Source organism: Melospiza melodia, chromosome 20 (assembly GCF_035770615.1).
Source record: "Melospiza melodia melodia isolate bMelMel2 chromosome 20, bMelMel2.pri, whole genome shotgun sequence".
NCBI lineage: Eukaryota > Metazoa > Chordata > Aves > Passeriformes > Passerellidae > Melospiza > Melospiza melodia.
Window position 1 is genome coordinate 11133499 of NC_086213.1, and position 18157 is coordinate 11151655.

Consider the following 18157-nt stretch of genomic DNA (forward strand, 5'->3'; position numbering starts at 1 on the left):
GATCCTGGGATTCTGTGAATTTCCCCTCAGTTCTGGTCCCCAGCCCTCAGAGCCAACAAGGCTCAGCCCCAGACATGCTGCTTTGAAGGGAAGTTCCCCGTGCTGGATCTGGCATCTCTTTGTGCCAACATCACAAAGTCGACACATGTAAGTGGTTAAAGTCAACACGCTCCCAGATCCTCACATTGATTACACTGTATTAGAAAATGGTAAATTATTTATCAGCCTTTCTGACTTGTGATTAGTGTAAAGCAGCTCTCAGATGCAAATTGGAATTGTAATTAGACATGTAGAAAGGCAGCATCTGAGACCTGCTTTCCTGAAGCAGTGTAAGGTGCTTTTTTCCTTTTGTATCCAGCATAATTATCAAAGAACACTTTGCACATAAAAAAATCCATGGATTTATTAAAACCAGAGACAGTTTTACATGGGATCAGGGAACTAAAGCTGGTCACCATGATGCTAGGGGGTTTAGAGCTAGAACATCTCAGCTTCTCACACTTGATTTTTTTTTATCCGTGGGCTGGAAGGGGAAGGCAAATTCCTCACCTCTGCCAATTCATTACTCAGCTTTGAGTGAAGTGATTCTTGAACACAGCTACACTTAAAAACCCACTTAAAAAACCCACCCTAGACAAACAGAGTGACGATAAAATCCTCTTGGCAGGTACAGCAGAGACCACAGTCCCTCAGAGTCAGCTCATGACTCCCAGAGATTCTGGCCTCAGCCACTTCCCCTTCATTCTGCGGCACAGCTCATTAAAATTTCAGGAGTTAAAAATACATTTACATTTGTGTAATAAGTCTAAATGCATTTAGGTTTTAGAGTTTGTCAACTGCAACTTATGGCGAGCTTTTGAGGACGTGGTTTGGGTTTCTTTCCCCTACTTAATTACACCAAAGTAAACCCAACAGCAGGCAGGGTCAGGGGCATGCTGGTTCAAGAGTGAAGTGTGAGAGAACAGCTTTTACAAGGAGGAATTTTAAGCCTGCCCTTGGCCTGGAGCTGCCCTCCTTGCAGGTGCTGTTTGAGCTAGACCTTGCACATGTGAATAAAAACCAGAGCCTGACTACAGGACTCTGCTTATCAGCCCAGGCAGAGATTATGGAAAAGAGTGGAAATCAGTAATTTCACTAGAATTGTGCTTTATCTTGCATTTTAATTATCCAACACTTAATAGCAGGGAAGAGCTGTATTAAAGGTTTCCTCTTCACTGGGAATGTAGTCCAGAAGAAACAGAGACCTGGGCATCAAGCCCTGAGCTGCCAAAGATGCTCTTCACCCAAAAACGTCAAAGCACCATGCACATCCACCTTGCCAGCTCCCACAGGACAGCAGGGATGAGGGGAGAGACACCACATACATCTGAAGCAGCAAAGTGTCATTATCCACCCTGGAATCCAGCCAAGCCCCTCTCCTCCTGCCCCTTGGCATCAGCACAGCAGTTGAGGAAGGAAATTCAAACCGGGATTTTTGACAGCCTTGGTCAAACACCGCTGGGTGGGAGCTCCCAGGTCTCCATTGCAGCCCCAAATCCCAGTGACACCAGGCCCCAGACTGGCTCCATACCCACATCTGGAGGCCCTCAGCCACACAGGAGAGGGGAAAGAAGTTTCCAGGCACGTGGGCACGCAGAGCTCCGAGGAGGTGGTGCCAGGAGCTCAGGGCTGCCAGGGCAGCAGCTCAGCTCTGGGCGAGCGCGTGCAGCACTTGGGCACTCAGGGAGGAGCAGGAGTGCAGGGTCACCCCAGGGGCCCCAATCTTGGTCTCCCAGCATTCAAATCCACAGGCACACAAGTCTTGCTTGGCTGCTTCCACGGCCAGAGGGGAGGTGTCTGCCAAGAGCAAGGCAAGAGCAGCCAGCGAGTCAGCTCGGCCACTGCAGGGAGAGGGAAAGGGCCATGGCTCCTCCAAACACAGCCCCTGGCACAGGGCCAGTGCCCTCGGGGGCTGACACACATAAATGAGCACTCTGAATCACACACTGCAAGCCACAGTGCCAGGCAGTGCTGGGACACATCCCACCCATTCCTCCAGAGCCAGAGCAGGGCTGGCAGTGATTCCTCTGCTCCCAGACCTGCCCCCCACCCCGGGCTGTGAGGAAGAGGAAGATGCCCAAGGGGCTGTACTGACCTGGTGGCAGCAGGGTGATGCCACAGCCACCCCCACCAGCCCCTGTCAGTTTGCTGTGCAGGCTGTGGGATGCTGTCACCTGGCACAGCCTGTCCAGGGAGGGGTGGCCCACGCCGAGCACATTTAAGTGGTGTTGGTTTATGTCAAAGAATTCCTGAAAGCAACAAAAAGAGAGGAGATGAGCACACATAGAGACACTTTAGAGCAGAGGCAGCCCTGCCTTCCCAGCCACCCCTTCACAACCACCTCATTTATGCGGAAATTTGACCACCAGGACCAAGGAGAAAGGTCAGGGCAGAGTCTGATCTCTGAGCTGCTCATGTGTCCCTGTCCCCCATCACAACTTGCACAGAGACCTGCACATTCCAGGAAAATCCTGATCACTGCAAGCTGCCAGCAGGAATTTTTTCCAGAGCTCTCCAATGCCCCCTGACTGCCTCTCCTCTGCCCTGTCACTGAGTGCTGGGCAGGAGGCTGTGCAAGGCCCCTCACTGGCCATGGGAAGGGCACTGAGCCAGCAGCTCTCATTCCTGGCTGTCACCCTGCCCTGCCCTGCAATCCATCCAGCAAAGCCAAATCCAGGGACTTCTGACACGGCTGAGGCGTTGCTGGAGAGGTGACACAGAGGGACATCCCTTTGTTTGCTCTGTGCTGCACCTCTGCCTCCTCACAGGCAGGGAGCCAAGGAGCAGCACCATGCTGGGAACCTGGCACCCAGCTCAAGTGGGGTCGAGAGGGTCCTTCCCTCAGGGAGCAGCACTGAGAGAGCCCACCCTCCTGGCAGAGCTGTGGGAGCATCCCTGCCACGCTTCCCAGCCAGCCAGAGCAGCTGCTCCTGGAGAAAGCTGCCCCAGCAGCAAGGTCCAAACAGCCCAAGGGATGGACAGCACCACACAGAAATGGAAGCTACAGCTTCTCCCCTCCCAGCAGGACAGGTGAGGAATTCAGGAGCAGAGGGAAGGGCTTGGTCTGTGATTGAAGCAAGTCTGGAGCAGGGCCAGAAGCAGACAGGAGCTCCCTGAGCACCACAGGGCCCTCCCAGCCCTCCCCCAGCAAGCAGCACTGAGCTGCTCCCTGCCTGCAGCTCCCGGAGAGCCAGGAGGGCTCTGTGCACAGGGAGCACAGGGCAGGTGTCAGCCACATCCCCCTCCCTCAGCTCCACCCAGGAATCCTGCCAACCTCACACAGGAGGGGACACTGCAGAAAGAATCCCTCTCCCACCTCCAGAGAGAGCATTTCTGCCCTGTGTTTGGGAAGAGCAAGGAGTGGGTGGCAGGCAGAGCTCAGCCACCACCCACTCCAGGCTGGGCAGGACACACATCCATCCAGAGGCCTCTTTATATGCCTGAGTGAGGGCACAGCAGTGGCTGTGATGATCCAAGACACCTGTCATCTCCTGATCCAAAATCTGCCAGGAATCCGATGACAGCTTATGACACACTAGACTAGTTCCATGGTTCTGGCCAGAGCTGCACATCTCAGAAACAGCCCAAAAGATGTATTTATATATCTGTGTGCTGCATCTCATCAGCTGGGCCTCTCTGGGCTCTTCAAGCACAAGACAAAACAACAAGATTCAAGACAGGAACCTGCTCACCGCAGCGCTGCTGCCCGGGTGTGGGACACAAGGATGCTCTGGCATTTTCCATGTGAGGAGCTCAAAGCACAACTCAAATTATCCCCTCTCTTCCCTGTCCCCTGACACTTCTGACAGCCTGAGGATGTGGAATTAAGATGAGTTGTGTGAAGCTGTGCTGTGAACAGACCTCCCTCAGCTGATGGCAGCTCAGCTCACCGTGAGGGGGCCAGAATCCCACCCTGGTGCCAAGGGAGCAGGACTCTGCCACGGGAACAACCCAGAGCAAGAGCAAGGACAAGCAGAGATCCTCCTGAGAGCCAAGGGGAAGCATCCAGATGCCAACAAGGACTGGTGCCAAATGGTTCCTGAGTGTCCAGGCTGGCTCCCAGGGCCAGGCCAGGTTTGCCTCAGCTGGGACACAGACACACATCCCTCCCCCAGGGGCTGTGGAGCAGCATTACAGCACTCTCAGCACTTCTTCCACTCGGAATCCTGTTCCTCCCCCTCCCCAGCCTCTGCTCTTTGAGCAAAGCCAAGACAAACAGATCTTTGTGTGCACCTCGTGCATCAATGTCAGGTCAGCTCTGGGCACAGCTCTGTCTGTGGCTCTCTGGAGCCAGGATGAGCCTGGAGCACCAGGAGCTGGCTGGGAACCAGTCAGTCCATCACAAACCAGTGGCTCTGGGCTCTGCTCAGCCCAGCCCTGGCAGTGACAGAGCTGTTGATTCACAGGCAGTGACTGCCAGAGCTGTGGCACTCAGTGTAAGAGAAACAAACCCTCCAGAGCCACAGGTCCCCAGAGCCCCAGCCCTGCACACAGCTGGGAAGAGGCACCAGCAGCAGCTTCTGTCTCCTGGCTCCGGGAAGGGCATTAAAAGCAGCACACCCAGACCATGGTTTCACTTAGAACTGAACATTTCCTGCTATCGCTTTTTTTTTTTTTTTTTTTTCAGATCTAATGTTCTTTAAATGACATTTTGATGTTCAACAGTAACAGTGGCTAAAAATACTGGCAAGCAAGCCCCTTACCTCCAGCACAGGGTAATGCTCTGCTGATGGATTTGCAGGCATGGCTTCCAGAACACTTTGGCACTCCTGAGAAATGGCATCGATGGAGTCCAGCACTGGGTTCATTATGGCAGGGAACTGGAAAGGGGGAAGGAGGGATGTCAGGTGCCTGCTTGCTGCTCTTCCAAAACCACTGGGAGGAAACTGGTCCCAGTCTCCTTGAGCTGGGCAATTCCTCACTCATTCCCAGAGCAGGGTGATGGTAACCTGCTCCTGGCTGCAGAAAAGGGAGGAAGAGAAGGAAACAGGCCAGAGGAAGGAACTGCTCTTTTCATGGTTGCCAATTGGTGGTTTTAACTCCTGTTAAACTGGAGGAAGGGAGGAGATGAGCTGAAACCCCATTCCCAAGCAGCTGGGAGATAGGAATACAGTGGCTACAGGAGAGATGTCCCAGAAGATCCTGTGGGACCTGCAGTCCAGGGTTATCTCCCGAAGGTTATCCCCCACATCTCCATCCCACAACCACCTGCACCTTCAGGATCTTCTCCTTTACACCAGCCACCAGGACCTTGGTGCTCCGAGGGACTTTGGTGTTGGTCAGCAAGATCCTCAGTGTGGGCACCCTGGAAGCAACAGGAGACAGAGAATCCCAGAGTGCTCTGGACTGGAAAGGACCTTAAAGTTCATCTCATTCCAACCCCCTGCCATGGGCAAGGAACATCTCCTGGCCTCTTTCCTTCACACTCCCCAAGGCTACAGCTTATTCTGCCTCAAAAGGCCTCTTTGAGCAGGAACCCAAGATCAGGAGTCCCATTCATTTTATAAAACTTCAGCAGGTGTTGCAGTGCTGGCTGGGCTCAGGCTTGTTCCTCCTGGATACAAGGAACAACTGTACTAGAGCTATAAATAGGACTGTAATGTATTTACTAAAATCCATGTTTTTCAAGCAAATTTTCTCCTTTGAAATACTCTCTACAAGAGTAGCCAGAAGTGGCCATTAACTGCTAATAGAGCAATTTCATGCACTGTGGAAGATTTTAATGGAGTCAGATTATACTTCTCTGGCAGGAGGCAGAGGGAACACTCAGGACCCAGATTTCTCTCTGCCAATGGCTTTTCCCACCACCAGGTAAGCACAAAGTTCCCCCTCCCCACAATGTCATTTGCTGCCAGGAGCAGATCCATTCCTGCTGCCCATAATGCCATGAAATTAATATTGATCCTTTGTGCTGTGTTCATCTAATGTCAGATAATGACCAAACGTTTTACTGTCCCCATCCACCCCAACAACTGAGGCTGCCCACACCCAAAATGGGGCTGCAGAGCCCTTCCCACACTCCAGCCATCTCCCATCATCCTCATACCCTCCAACACCCACCCAGAGCCTCTCTGACACGTTCCACCCACCGTGTGTGAGGGTTATTTTTAAACTCCAATATTACCTCTTTAACGGTGTGATTTTTCCTGCTTGGTATCTCAGGGCTCCACCTAAAGTAAAATACATGTTATTGTCTCAGCAGAGAGCGAGCTGAGAGATAACACAGGAGGTTTTTCATCTTCAGAACCTCACCCAGAGCCTGTGACAGTAATTGCAAGAAACACCAGCTAAATGAACCCATGTTCTCCAGCAGCACGGCCCTGCCTCACCCTGCTGCCTTAATGAGAGGGTCTGGCTGGACATGCTCAACCCAAGGCCTTTCCCTTTGCTCTCCTCTCCTCCAGGATCACACCAAATAATTTTTGAAAAGGCAAAGAGTTTGGCCAGCATGAAGCCTTTGCTGAGAAAACAGAATCCAGCAGAGCCAAGCACGTGGGATTCCATGGAGTGAAGTGGTGTGCACTGGTGTCAGCAGCCATCCTGCAGCACGGAATTTCATTGTCCAGAAGGAATGTCTCACTTGGCTCCTACCCTCACAGAGCCACTGTGATTAGGTCTCATTAGAAAGATTATTAAAAGTCTCCAAGGACACTTTCAAAACACTGGGAAGTCTCTGCTAATTGAAACTAAATGACAGCTGTCCAACTGCATTTTCCCCTGCATTATCCCTGGGACAGGATTAGGTTTCTTTGTTCACTGCAGAATGTTTCAATATCAGTTATTTGCAGCAAGGTCTCTGCCCTGTGGCACCTGCCTGGGGGGGACAGAGCTCTGGTGTTCCTGCAGCCCATTCCCAACATTCCAGCTGGCTCCAGGCCCAGCTCACAGATGGGGCAGACTGAGACAGGGGAAGGATTCCCTGTGCTCAGGCCTGAGCAGGGAGCTGAATTTGGGAGTTTCTGCCTGAGAAGCAGCAAAAACACCTACCCCAGGTGCCAACAGCATTGTCCACACCCGATGGATTGCCGTGGATCACCTGCTCCCCTCGGAAGGCCCAGCTGTTAATCAGGGTCAGCTCTTCTTCTGTCCACCTGGAAGGCAAGGAAATAACTCCAACCAAACCACTCCAACCCAGTGGAGAGGGAGGGATCAGGTTCAGGGGGAAGATCCCAGCTTTGGCCTGGTGTAGATCAGATTTAGTCTGGAATTCAGTCTGGAATTCAAGTCCAGACTCATCCCCACCTCACCAGACAGGGAGTGTTAGCACACACACTGGAAAGGCTGAGGGAGCTGGGATTGTTCAGGAGAGGAGAAGCTTTGGGGACACCTCATTCCAGTGCCTGAAGGGCTACAAGAAAGATGGACAGAGCCTATTCACAAGGACCTGGAATGACAGGACAAGGGGGAATGGCTTTAAGGTGACAGAGATTGATGGGTTTAGATCGGATACCAGGAAAAAATTCTTCCCTGCGAGGGTGGTGAGGCCCTGGTTGGGCAGGGACACCTTCCTCTGTCTCAGGGTGCTCCAAGCCCCATCCAACCTGGCCTTGGACACTTCCAGGGATGGAGCAGCCACAGCTTCTCTGGACAGCCTGTGCCAGGGCCTCACCATCCTCACAGGGAGGAACTCCCAGTTTCCCATCTAATCCTGCTCTCAGTCTGAGCACAAAACCACACCTCTGACCCTCCCTGCCCACCACAAGTCCATTCAACAGGCATTCCATGCTGGGGCAGAGGCATAAATCCAGATTTTGAGAAAGCCTCACAGTGCCTTACAAGGCAATGCAGAAATTCCAAGAGCCACCTGCTACCCAGAAACTGCTCCCCTTCACTCCTGCTTCCCTGGGCCTTGGCTGAATGTCCTTATCCATGTCCACACACCTTGCATTCCACCTGCCAGGATTTAATCTGGGAGCACTCAGCAAACAGCTCCCAGCAGCAGCCTCAGGAACAGGAGTAAACCACTTGTTCCTAATCCTCTTTGAGAGGCTGCAATTCCTCCCGACACAGGAGCCTTTCTATCCTGCTGTTATTTTCTTGCCATGGGAAGCAAAGCCCCTCTGAAGTCTGACACCCCCAGCTCTCTGCACAGCAGCTGGAAGGCAGGAATTATGCTGGATCCATGCTGAAGCCACGGAGGGTGAGCAGGGAATGAAGATATCTTTGCTGTAACACTTGGAGCTGCCTTTTTACTTCCCAAATTTGGGAGATTTGCTCAAGTGCTCCCAACAAGAACCTGTTTCTGGGGCAGAACACAGAACCACCCTCCTTGCTGTCTCACTCTCAGCCCCACACAACAGAGGTTCTGCCCTTCCAGCTTTGATTTTGAACAGTTTCAAACAGAGCTCCCTCTCACAGGGGCACAGCACTCCAGGCTTCCAAAGGGGAGCTCCAAGGGCAGCAGGAAAGAAACTCTCTTTCATCAGGCACTGATAAAAGGGAAAGACAGGCAGGAGATCAGGGGGAAATGTAGCACATGCAGAAAAGAATCCATGGGAAATGCAAAAGAAACCCAGAAAGGATCCTCGAGGACTCAGAGCAAAACCTGGAAGGTGCTCAGAGCCAGAGGAAAACTGAGGGTGAAAAATTTCAGTGTGTTTTATTTGATTGAAAAAATAAGGGGTTTTCCTCCCTTTTTACACTATGTTTTTCTGACCCTAAACAAGGGAAACAGGGGGAATTTTACAAAGTCTGGGACAGGGCTGAGGTAAAGAGTTAGGGCTGGGAATACTGGGTATGGACAGGAGATGGGCTCAGGGTGTCACTTGTGGTGACAGCCAAGACAGACCAGCAGAGGTGGCAGTGCCAGAACTCGTGCAGGCAAAAGGGAAGGTGGGGCACAGAGCTGTGCATGCCAGGCTGGAATTCCTTACCTGGCTGTGGATTCTCCCTCCTGCAGTGGGCAGGAGATGGCCCCACACAGCATGAGCAGGGCTGCAGCCAGGCACACAGCATAGGCAGCACTGGATCCCAGCCCTGCTCCCGTGGGCAGCTCCGAGCACACCGCGATGTCCACGCTGGGAACATCCCTGGGAAACGGACACACACACAGGCACTGGCACAGGGACTGGCACCAGCACCCTGAATTCCACCCCCACACACAGGGACTGGCACCAGCACCCCGAATTCCACCCCCAGACAACATCAAAAAGGCAAAGAAGCCAGTTAGGACTGATCACAGGGAAAGGTGGGTGAGAATTGGCAAATCAGCACATGCATCTGACACACTGGGGCTGCAGGAGGGATCACTCCTGAATGGAGCAGCCTGGGCAAGCACTTGTGATGGAATAAAGCCCTCCTGAGCTGGATCTGTGATTGGCACAGCTTGTCAGGCTGCTAGAAGGGGGCTCTTGGTAACTAAATACCTGAGCAGCAGCATAAAGAGCCTCCTCAGAGGTCGTTGTAAATATATTTCTGAATAAAATGTAAATATCCCAAATCTGTAATTGCACAGCCACATCCCACTGGGGCAAGAGGCTGGTGGGGAAGATGGAACATGGATATATCCACGTCCCTTTGCTCCACTGAACACACCTGGGTTGTGTTATAGACCCCAAAATAAAGCCCAAGAGCTTTTTAGGGCTGCTGACAGCCCCAGTGCCACCCTGAGACTGCAGGGAAACCACAACCCAGCTGCACATCCCAGCTCTTTATCCTTGGATTTCTTGGATGAGAAGATGGAAGTTGGGCTCTGCTTTGGTTTCTGGCACTGCCCTGAGCACCCATCCAGTCACACAGAGATCACTGATGGTGCTGGGTAAGGCTGGGAACTGGAACAGCCCCACATTTTCAGTTTTAGGCAGATTCAGCCCATAAAGAGATCAGACTTAGTTCAGACAATAAATTCACAGCTTATTTCTGTTTTGCCAGCCTAAGCCAGGATGACAGGAGCTGCCTGCCGTGGGGAGGGGTGTGTGTGTTGTGACTGTGGCATGAACTGCTCTGCTTTCAGCCCTCAGAACTAAGTGAGAGCAGAGACTCCCAGCTCACTGAAGCACCCACCCAGCACCAAAAGTTTGGGGCAGGAGCAGAGCCTTACCCATACTTAGCAGAAATAGCCAGGCACATATACAGGAAGGCAAGAGTGGCAAGACTGTCTGGAGCTGAGGCCCCAGCAGCAATTCCAGCAAACTCCCTCAGTGCATCCAGCTGTTCTACACTGGGAGACTTGGACTCATCACCATCAGCTATGGAAGCAAGCAGGGGAGAGTTTAAACACTTAAAAACCAGGGAATTGTTACACTGAGAGCAGTATTTACAACAAAACCTTCTGTTACAGCAAGCAGAAACAGCTGGGGCCCATTTCAGGTTCCACCTGAGGATCTTCCATGAAATAAAAGCAAAATCTCCACCAGGCACTCTGAAATCCCAGGGTTTCCATACTCCATATTTCCAAATGTCTCCCTACCTACACCTGCCACTGCATCCAGCCATAACCACTATGGAAAACACGGCAAGTCACAAACTCTTCATTAAAGGACGTGGATTTTGGAAGTGGGATATTCTGGGGCTCCAGCCAGTGCAAGGTGCTGCAGAAATTTACTGTGAGGGCTGGTGTGGGACAGACGGGCAGGAAAACAGACCCAGGCTGGCTGGAGCCACAACAGCACCAGAACAAGTCCGTGGAACCCAAACCAGGAGGGGACAGGGCCACGCACGGACACCTGAGCATCAGCGGGGCCACGAGGGGAATGTAAATAACTGAGAGGGGCAGGAACACGTCAGTGAGCGGGGTCAGAGAGAGCGAGACCCCAAAACACTGCAGGGAGGACAAATAACCCCACGGGGGTCCCTGCAGAGCCACCCCATGGAGGGGTCCCAGCACGGTGACCGGGGTGTGACAGGCACCGAACGGCACCGAGAGCCCCTCAATGCCCCGAGGCAGCTCCTCCTTCCTTCCCCCGGCCCTTGCCTGCGATCCGCTCCCGCAGGGCCCGGAGGTCGGGGGTGTCCCAGCTCCTCCGGACGCCGACGCCGGGCAGGGAGATGCTCAGCCGGCCCTGAGCGCCGGGCCGCAGGCGGAGAAACGTGCGCAGGTCCAGCGCCACGGCCAGGGCCACCTGCGGGCGGAGAGCGGGGGTCAGCGGGGCCGGGCAGCCCCGGTTACCGAGCCGGGCAGCCCCGGTTACCGGGCCGGGCAGCCCCGGTTACCGAGCCGGGCAGCCCTGGTTTCCCCGCCGTGCCCTCACCTTGCCCAGCACCACGGCGTGCTCCCCGTGCAGGATCACCTTGCCCGGCGCCGACACCGCCAGCTCCCGCGTCCACATCGCCGCACGGCCGGTGCCGACTGACAGCCCCACACACCAATCGGGGCCGCGCCCTGCCCCGCCTCCCTGCGCTCAGCCAATAGCCGGGCGTCGTGCGAGGGCGGGACTTTGCGGGCGGCCAATGGGAAGGGGGCGTTGCGGGGTGGCGCGGCGCTGGGGTGACAGCGTGGGCTGAGGGCGGGACGGCGGCGGGGACGGCGGCCGGCAGGGATGTGGCGGCGAGCGGCGGTGGCGGCGGGACGGGGCCTGCCGGGGATGGCGGGGCGGCGGTGGCGGAGCGGGGCGGGCAGGTGAGCGTGGGAGGGCCGGGACCCCCTCACGGTGTCGTTCCGTCCCTCACGGTGTTGTTCCGTCCCTCGCGGTGTCGTTGAGTCTCTCACGGTGCGTCCCCCCCTCACGGTGTCCCCTCACGGTTGGTGCCTCCGCAGCCCCGAGCGCGCCGCTGCCGAGCGGGCCCCGAGGATCTACACGAGGACGGGAGACTCAGGTAGAGCCCGGGGGGCCCCGGGGGCCGCGGGCAGAGCTCCCCAGGCGGGCCCTGAGCGCCTCCCGCCCTTCCCAAAGGATTCTCCAGCACCTTCACCGGGGAGCGGCGGCCCAAGGGCGACCGGATCTTCGAGGCCCTCGGAGCCACGGATGAGCTGAGCTCGGCCATAGGGTAAGCACCGGCTGGGAGTATCCAAATCATATAGGAAAGTATGTTTGTTATGATTTCTTTATTCCCAACTAATTCTGTTTTGTTTTTTTCTCTCTACCCAAGGCTGGCCGGTGAGTTTAGCAGTGAAAAGGGTCACACGTTTGTTGATCAACTTCATAAGGTGAGTATTAATGATAATCTTCATTCCAGTGCTATTAAAACACAGACTCCTTAATTTTAGCCACAGTGCTCCCACTGACACACAGGAATTCAATACATTTAGTATTTCAATATCTAAATCTTTGAGACTCCCTTGATTGCTCTCTAAGAGGCAAATTTCTTTAACCAAGAAGGAAGTTGGTAGATGAAATTATTAGTTATGGGCAGACAGATTCATCTCTAGGTTTATTCTAAGTCAGATCCACATATGAACATGAGTTTTGTTGTAACAGAGCTCCAGGTTTGAAACTGGGACACAAACAACCACAAGGGCACAGCAGTGACCCAGGTCCTGCCTGGGCAGCCTGTGAGTTTGGCTGATCAGCTCTGCTGAGCACTGGAATGCAAAAAGCCATGGCTGGCAGTGACAGCAGTTGTGGTTTCTGTCCAGGTGCAGTGCATGCTGCAGGATGTGGGCTCCAACATTGCCACGCCACTCTCCTCAGCCAGGGAGGCTCACCGCAGTAAGTCCTGCCTGTCCTGGGCTGGTGTGAGTGCTGGGATGCTGAGTGTTTGGTTTCTTAGAGCTTGCTGATCCAAGAAAGCAAAATGAGAGCTCAGCTTGTTGTCTGAATCACTTTTCTCCAGCTGATTCTTCTCCCCTCTCTGTAGAACGAACATCATTCAGCGAGAAGCCCATCCTGGAGCTGGAGCAGTGGATTGACAGCTACTCAGAGCAGCTGCCTCCCCTCAGAGCCTTCATCCTGCCTGTAGGTGCTGCCCGTGCCCCTCATTTCCGTGGGGTAGCCCTGCTGCACTGCTTACCATGGGAGGACAGCCTGGGAGGCTGCTGTTCCCATGGGCAAACAGCAAGGGAAAAGCAGAGCCAAGGAGCTGGGAGTTACATCTGCCCACCCTGCTGTCCCTGCCTTGCCTGGCGTGGCACAGGGCTCAGCTCCATGTGTGAGGGAGGGCAGGGGGGTTGTCCCTGCTGGGGCAGGCCCTCAGTGGTGTTTCCTTGCTGTTCCAGTCTGGAGGCAGGAGCAGTGCTGCTCTCCACTTGTCCCGAGCCGTGTGCCGCAGGGCTGAGAGGTGGTGAGTGCTGTGCTGGGGTCACCCTGAGGAAATGGGCATGGGGACACCCCAGTGACAGCAAACCAGGGCTGGGCTGGGGCTCCAGCCAGGCTTTTGTGTGCTTAACCCAATTCCAGGAGTGCAGGAGGCACAAAGTCAGGCTCTGTTCTTCCTTCCCCAACCTAAACGTTTTGGGATTCTGCAGCCACATCCAACCTGACCTTGGATGCTTCCAGGGATGGGGCAGCCAGAGCTTCTCTGGGCACCCTGTGCCAGGGCCTCACCACTCTCACAGGGAAGAATTTTTTCCCAGTATCCCATCTAACCCTGCCTTTGGCAGTGGGAAGCCATTCTCTGTGTCCTGTCCCTCTGGGAATGGGCAGAGCAGGGGGTTTCCAGGACAAACACAAACATTTCTGGCATCATTCACCCCTCCCAGATCCCCCTGGGAAGCAAAGATCCCTCACTTCTGCAGGAGTCAAAGTGGGGACTCCATGGGGGCATTTGGGTTGGGAGGGGGCTCCAGTTTTTGTGCACTCAGAGGTGGAAAATCAAACACCAGCATTTCCCTTTGCTTTTCCCAGTGTGGTCCCTTTAGTGCAAGCAGGGGAAGCAGATCCAAACGTGGCCAAGTATTTAAACAGGTAAAAAAAATAAAATCCCAAACCATTCCCCTGTCCTACTGAAGCATTCCCTTAGTTCTGGGAATAAAACTGGGGGGTTTTGCTTCTCAGCAAGCTTCTCTTCTGGAGTAAGATCACTGATTTTCCTGCTTTTCCCTTGCTTTCCAGGCTCAGTGATTATCTCTTTGTCCTGGCACGTTATGCTGCAATGAAGGAAGGGAAGGAAGAGAAAATCTACATAAAACCTGAGCCCTAGCTGGGAGCTGGAATGTTCTGTCCTTGATCATGGAAAACTAAATCCAGCTGACTGCTTTTGTCCATCAGGGAAGGGAGAGAGAACAAGCCTGGACTGGAAATGGGAGCTGCCAAGGATTTCCATGTGAAATAGCCAGGACCTTGTTGATAAATCCTGAGAGGAAGAGAATCACAGAATATCCTGAGTTGGAAGGGACCCAAACACACCTGTCCTGTTCCCTGGGCCTGGCCCACACATCCCATGTGGGGATGGCTCTGGAGCCACTGCTTCTCCCAGCTGGGAGTAGAGGCAGGAGAATTCCATAACATTTTGGAGATGCCTTCATTTCCCTGGGCAGCAGCAGGTGCTGTGGGAAGGCTCTGACAGGACTCTGAGGGATGATGAAAGGAAAACAATCAGGAAAACAATCAGCTCCTCCTCTGAAGTCACAGTGCTCGTATGGAGCAGCAGCTGGAGGCCTTTGGGAATTGTGTCCACAGCTCTGAAATAATAAATGTGAATTTCCTTGTACCAAAGGGCCACAAACTGTCACGTTTTAGCAGCGAGCCCTGTGAGCTTTGCTGCTCCAAGTCCCTTCCAATCCATCAGCTCTGGCTGGAGCTGAGCTGCACAGATTTACAGGAATGCACCAAGAATTCCTTGGCTTTGCTGCCTCTTGTTGTGCATGTGAGGAATTCTCTGAGCTGACAATCCAGGGCATCCTCTGCCAGGAACAGCATGGAGGGGGTGAAGCAGGAAAGGCCACATCCCAGGGTCTGTGTGCTGGGGGTGTCTCCATGGGGAGCTGTCCCTTGGAATGGTGGGTCCAGCTGCAGGAACAGCTGGGGGAGCAGAGCCCAGGGTTTGGGAGCATTGAGGGTGCAGGAAAAGGGGGTTGGGGTGAGGAGCAGCACCCCAAGGGCCCCTGGAATGTTTGTCCATGGAACCCTGGGCAGAGCAGGCTGGAGAGAGCTCACAGCCACATCACACAATTCCAGCTTGGAAATACAACTGGGAGGAACCCATGTGAACCCTGCTGGTGTCATTTTCCCCCCTGGGAATGCTGTGGGCTGCAAGGTGGTGATGCCCATCCAGGGCTTGTCCAGCTTTTAAATCCATCCTGCCCCTTTTCCCATTCAATTATTTGAGTAGAAGCAACCTTCAACTTGTTCTCCAAGGAATCTCTGGCTCTGTGTCCCTTTCTGGGCAGTGAGGAATGCCCAGGAATGAGTGAGGAGTGCCCAGCACTAACAATCACTCACCTGGGTTTGAGGCAGATATTTCATAGCTCTTGTTAATGCCCATTTTTCATGGAGTAATTTTCCAAGCCTCAGCCTGGAACACATCCCAGTGACAAATGCTCTGGATTTGGATGGTCCCATCAGCTGCAGTGTCACCTCAGCCATTCCCTCTGCCTGCTCCTGCCAGTTTTACGAGAGCTCTGGCTCTGGGACTGAACCTCAGGAATCAAGAGGCTTTTCAAGTTTAATTTAATAAAATCCTTTGCAATATAAATTCTTCATGAATGCTCCATAAATCAGCTTGGGGAGGGATTTATAGTATTTCCTTTTTTTCCAGCTGGGGGGAAGAAATCTCACTACTGTTTTGGGACCAAAGCTGGCATTGTTTGGATTGCAAGGAGAAATAAATCAAGCTGCTACACTTAAAACGATGGAGAGATTAAATTTACTGGGGTGCTCCCCCAGCTGCCCCCTCCCTCTCCACCCACAGCAGTTTCTGGAGGGCTGAGGCAGAGGGAGCTGCTGGGGTGACCCTTAGTGTGTTACTAAGCAGGGTTTGGCTTTAGGAGGGAGTGGAGACAAGGATGGGACATTCTGCCCTGAGAGTTGTCCCCAAGGTCACAGGACAGCCATGGGCTCTTGAGCTGGGGGAGGCTCAGGTGGGACCTTGTGGCTCTGCACAGCTCCTGACAGGAGGGGACAGCCAGGGGGTGTCAGGCTCTGCTCCCAGGGAACAGGGACAGGAGAGAGGGAACTGCACCAAACTGTGCCAGGGGAGGCTCAGGTTGGACAGCAGGAGGAATTTCCTCATGGAGGGGTGCTCAGGGACTGGAACTGTCCAGGGAGGTTTGGAGTGCCCATCCCTGGAGGAATTCCTGGACGTGGCACTCAGTGCTCTGGGCTGGTGACAAGCTTGGGCTTGATGATCTTGGCTTTTCCAACCTGGATGATCCTAGAATTCTGTGATTCCTCAGGCTCTGGTGCACCCTCCTCACCAGGCTGGAGCAGAGGCACAGAGCAGCTGAGCTGCCCCTGCTCCTGACCCCACAAGGTCAGTCAGCCAGCCAGCAGCAGAGTGACCAAAACAAAACCCAGCCTCTAAATCCAAATAAACCTCCCTAGCTCTGGGCTGGCAGTTGTTTTTCCAAGCTCTTTGTCTCTTCCCAGCCCTCCCAGCCATACAGCATAGGGATTCCAGTGCCTGCACCTCATTAATATCACGGGGGAAGGCAGATGCTTTGTCCAGGCTGCCCAGCTCCAGCGCCCAGCAACATTCCTGCCTCGCAGGGTGCCTGATCTGGGACTGCTCTGGAGCTGCCAGCACAGCCATATGTTGCTAAGGGTCGTTTATTCTTGTTTGTAAAATGTATGGCTGCTCCCAGCTTCCACACTGTCAAAACGAGAAGGACTGGCCCCAAAATCTCTTGCTGCATGATTGGATCAGACGCCCGTACATCTGTTAGCGCTGCAGGAGCTGTAAAATGGAATAAGTTGGGCTATAACTCAAGCACCTCGATTGCCACCACGATGTGGGAGCAGCACAACGGCTGCTGCTCCGCCAGCAACGCCACAAACATCCATCGTGCCAAGTCAGATGGAAATTTACACAAGGCAGCACTTCCTGGGCCAGGGCTCACAAGGGAGGAGAGGGATGAGAGCTCCCACCTTGTCAGGGTGTGCTGGAGCCCCAGCCTGGTGAGTTTTGGGGTGCACAGCCCTGGAAGTGGGGAGCCAACAGCTCCACTGGAGCTGCAGGAGCAGAGAGAACCACAGGGCAAGTCCTGTGGGCCCACAAGCTCCTGAAATCCCCTTTTAGCCTGGAAATGGGCAAGGAAAATCCCTCCCTGGAGCAGCCCAGGGCAGGAACCATCAGCTCTGTGCCTGACAGGAGCAACTGAGATTGTCTGTGGAGGAAGGGGTGTCTGGGACCCTCAGCTCCCCCTGTGCTGCAGCCTGGCACAAAGTGCCCACCCCAGTGCCCACTTCACCCCAGTGCCCCATCCCTGCCTTGGCAGGGCAGGCACAGAGGGGCAGAGCAACACAGGGAGGGCTCAAACCACCCCAAAGAAACTGGAGAGGGTCAGGATTGAAGACCTCAGAAACAGCCACAAAAGCAGCTTGTGAGCACCAGTTCAGGGCCACTTCCCCAGGTGGTGACAGTGCCAAGTGCCATGTGGTGTGACCAGCCCAGCACCTGCTGCAGGAGCTGCTGCACCTCTTGGCAAATGGGAACAAACACAAAAATGAGCTGCAGAGACATCAGGGATGTGGAGACCCGAGCACAGCACAGCTTCCTCTCCATCCTAACCTGGAATCCAGCATGGGGCACAGGTGCAGAACAGAGGGATCACACAGAGGGAACACCAGCCTGGGTGTGAGCCAGGGGATGGGGACAGCCTGTAGGAGCAGGAGAGGGGCAGCAGGAGCTGCTGTTTGCTCCTGAACTCCCCGTGCCTGCAGCAGGCTGGGACACCCAGCTCTGCTCTGTGCCAGCACTGAGTGAGCACCAGGCTCCAGGGATCCCTCCCATCCTCCAGGGATCCCTCCTATCCTCCAGGGATCTCTCCCATCCTCCAGGGACCCCTCCCATCCTCCAGGGATCTCTCCCATCCTCCAGGGACCCCTCTCATCCTCCAGGGATCTCTCCTATCCTCCAGGGATCTCTCTCATCCTCCAGGGATCCCTCTCATCCTACAGGGATCCCTCCCAGCTCCTCACCCCACAGTTTCCAGGTTTATGGGGTGGCCACAGCCCCATCTCCCCTCGGTGGCCCCGAGCGATGCGTGCCCAGGTCCCGGCCGATGCCAGGGAAGCTGGGGCTGTGCAGGCCTGGCTGCTGCCAGCTCTGCCTTGGCAGCAGCTGCTCTGGGCTTGCTTTTTGC

General features: G+C 54.4%; 2 protein-coding genes across 3 annotated transcripts; one reads left to right on the forward strand and one right to left on the reverse strand.

Moving 5' to 3' along the window:
• Nucleotides 1-377: 377 nt before the first annotated feature.
• MVK (mevalonate kinase) lies at nucleotides 378-11314 on the reverse strand. Of its 2 annotated transcripts, none has more exons than XM_063173033.1 (10): nucleotides 11229-11314; nucleotides 10952-11099; nucleotides 10079-10226; nucleotides 8913-9068; nucleotides 7027-7130; nucleotides 6164-6209; nucleotides 5254-5344; nucleotides 4743-4859; nucleotides 2135-2288; nucleotides 378-1836 (listed from the first exon to the last, which is right to left on the reverse strand). In XM_063173033.1, the coding sequence occupies exons 1-10, from the start codon at nucleotides 11304-11306 to the stop codon at nucleotides 1685-1687; spliced, it is 1194 nt and encodes a 397-aa protein (XP_063029103.1). In that variant the 5' UTR covers nucleotides 11307-11314; the 3' UTR covers nucleotides 378-1684. The 2 variants fall into 2 exon arrangements, with proteins under 2 accessions (XP_063029103.1, XP_063029104.1); XM_063173034.1 differs by having other exon boundaries at nucleotides 378-1880.
• A 231-nt stretch (nucleotides 11315-11545) lies between these two features.
• On the forward strand, nucleotides 11546-15549 carry MMAB (metabolism of cobalamin associated B). Its single transcript, XM_063173203.1, has 9 exons — nucleotides 11546-11596; nucleotides 11735-11793; nucleotides 11871-11964; nucleotides 12067-12124; nucleotides 12554-12626; nucleotides 12775-12872; nucleotides 13133-13197; nucleotides 13761-13820; nucleotides 13968-15549. Exons 1-9 carry the CDS (start codon nucleotides 11562-11564, stop codon nucleotides 14053-14055), a joined length of 630 nt encoding a protein of 209 aa, XP_063029273.1. The 5' UTR covers nucleotides 11546-11561; the 3' UTR covers nucleotides 14056-15549.
• Nucleotides 15550-18157: the final 2608 nt, after the last annotated feature.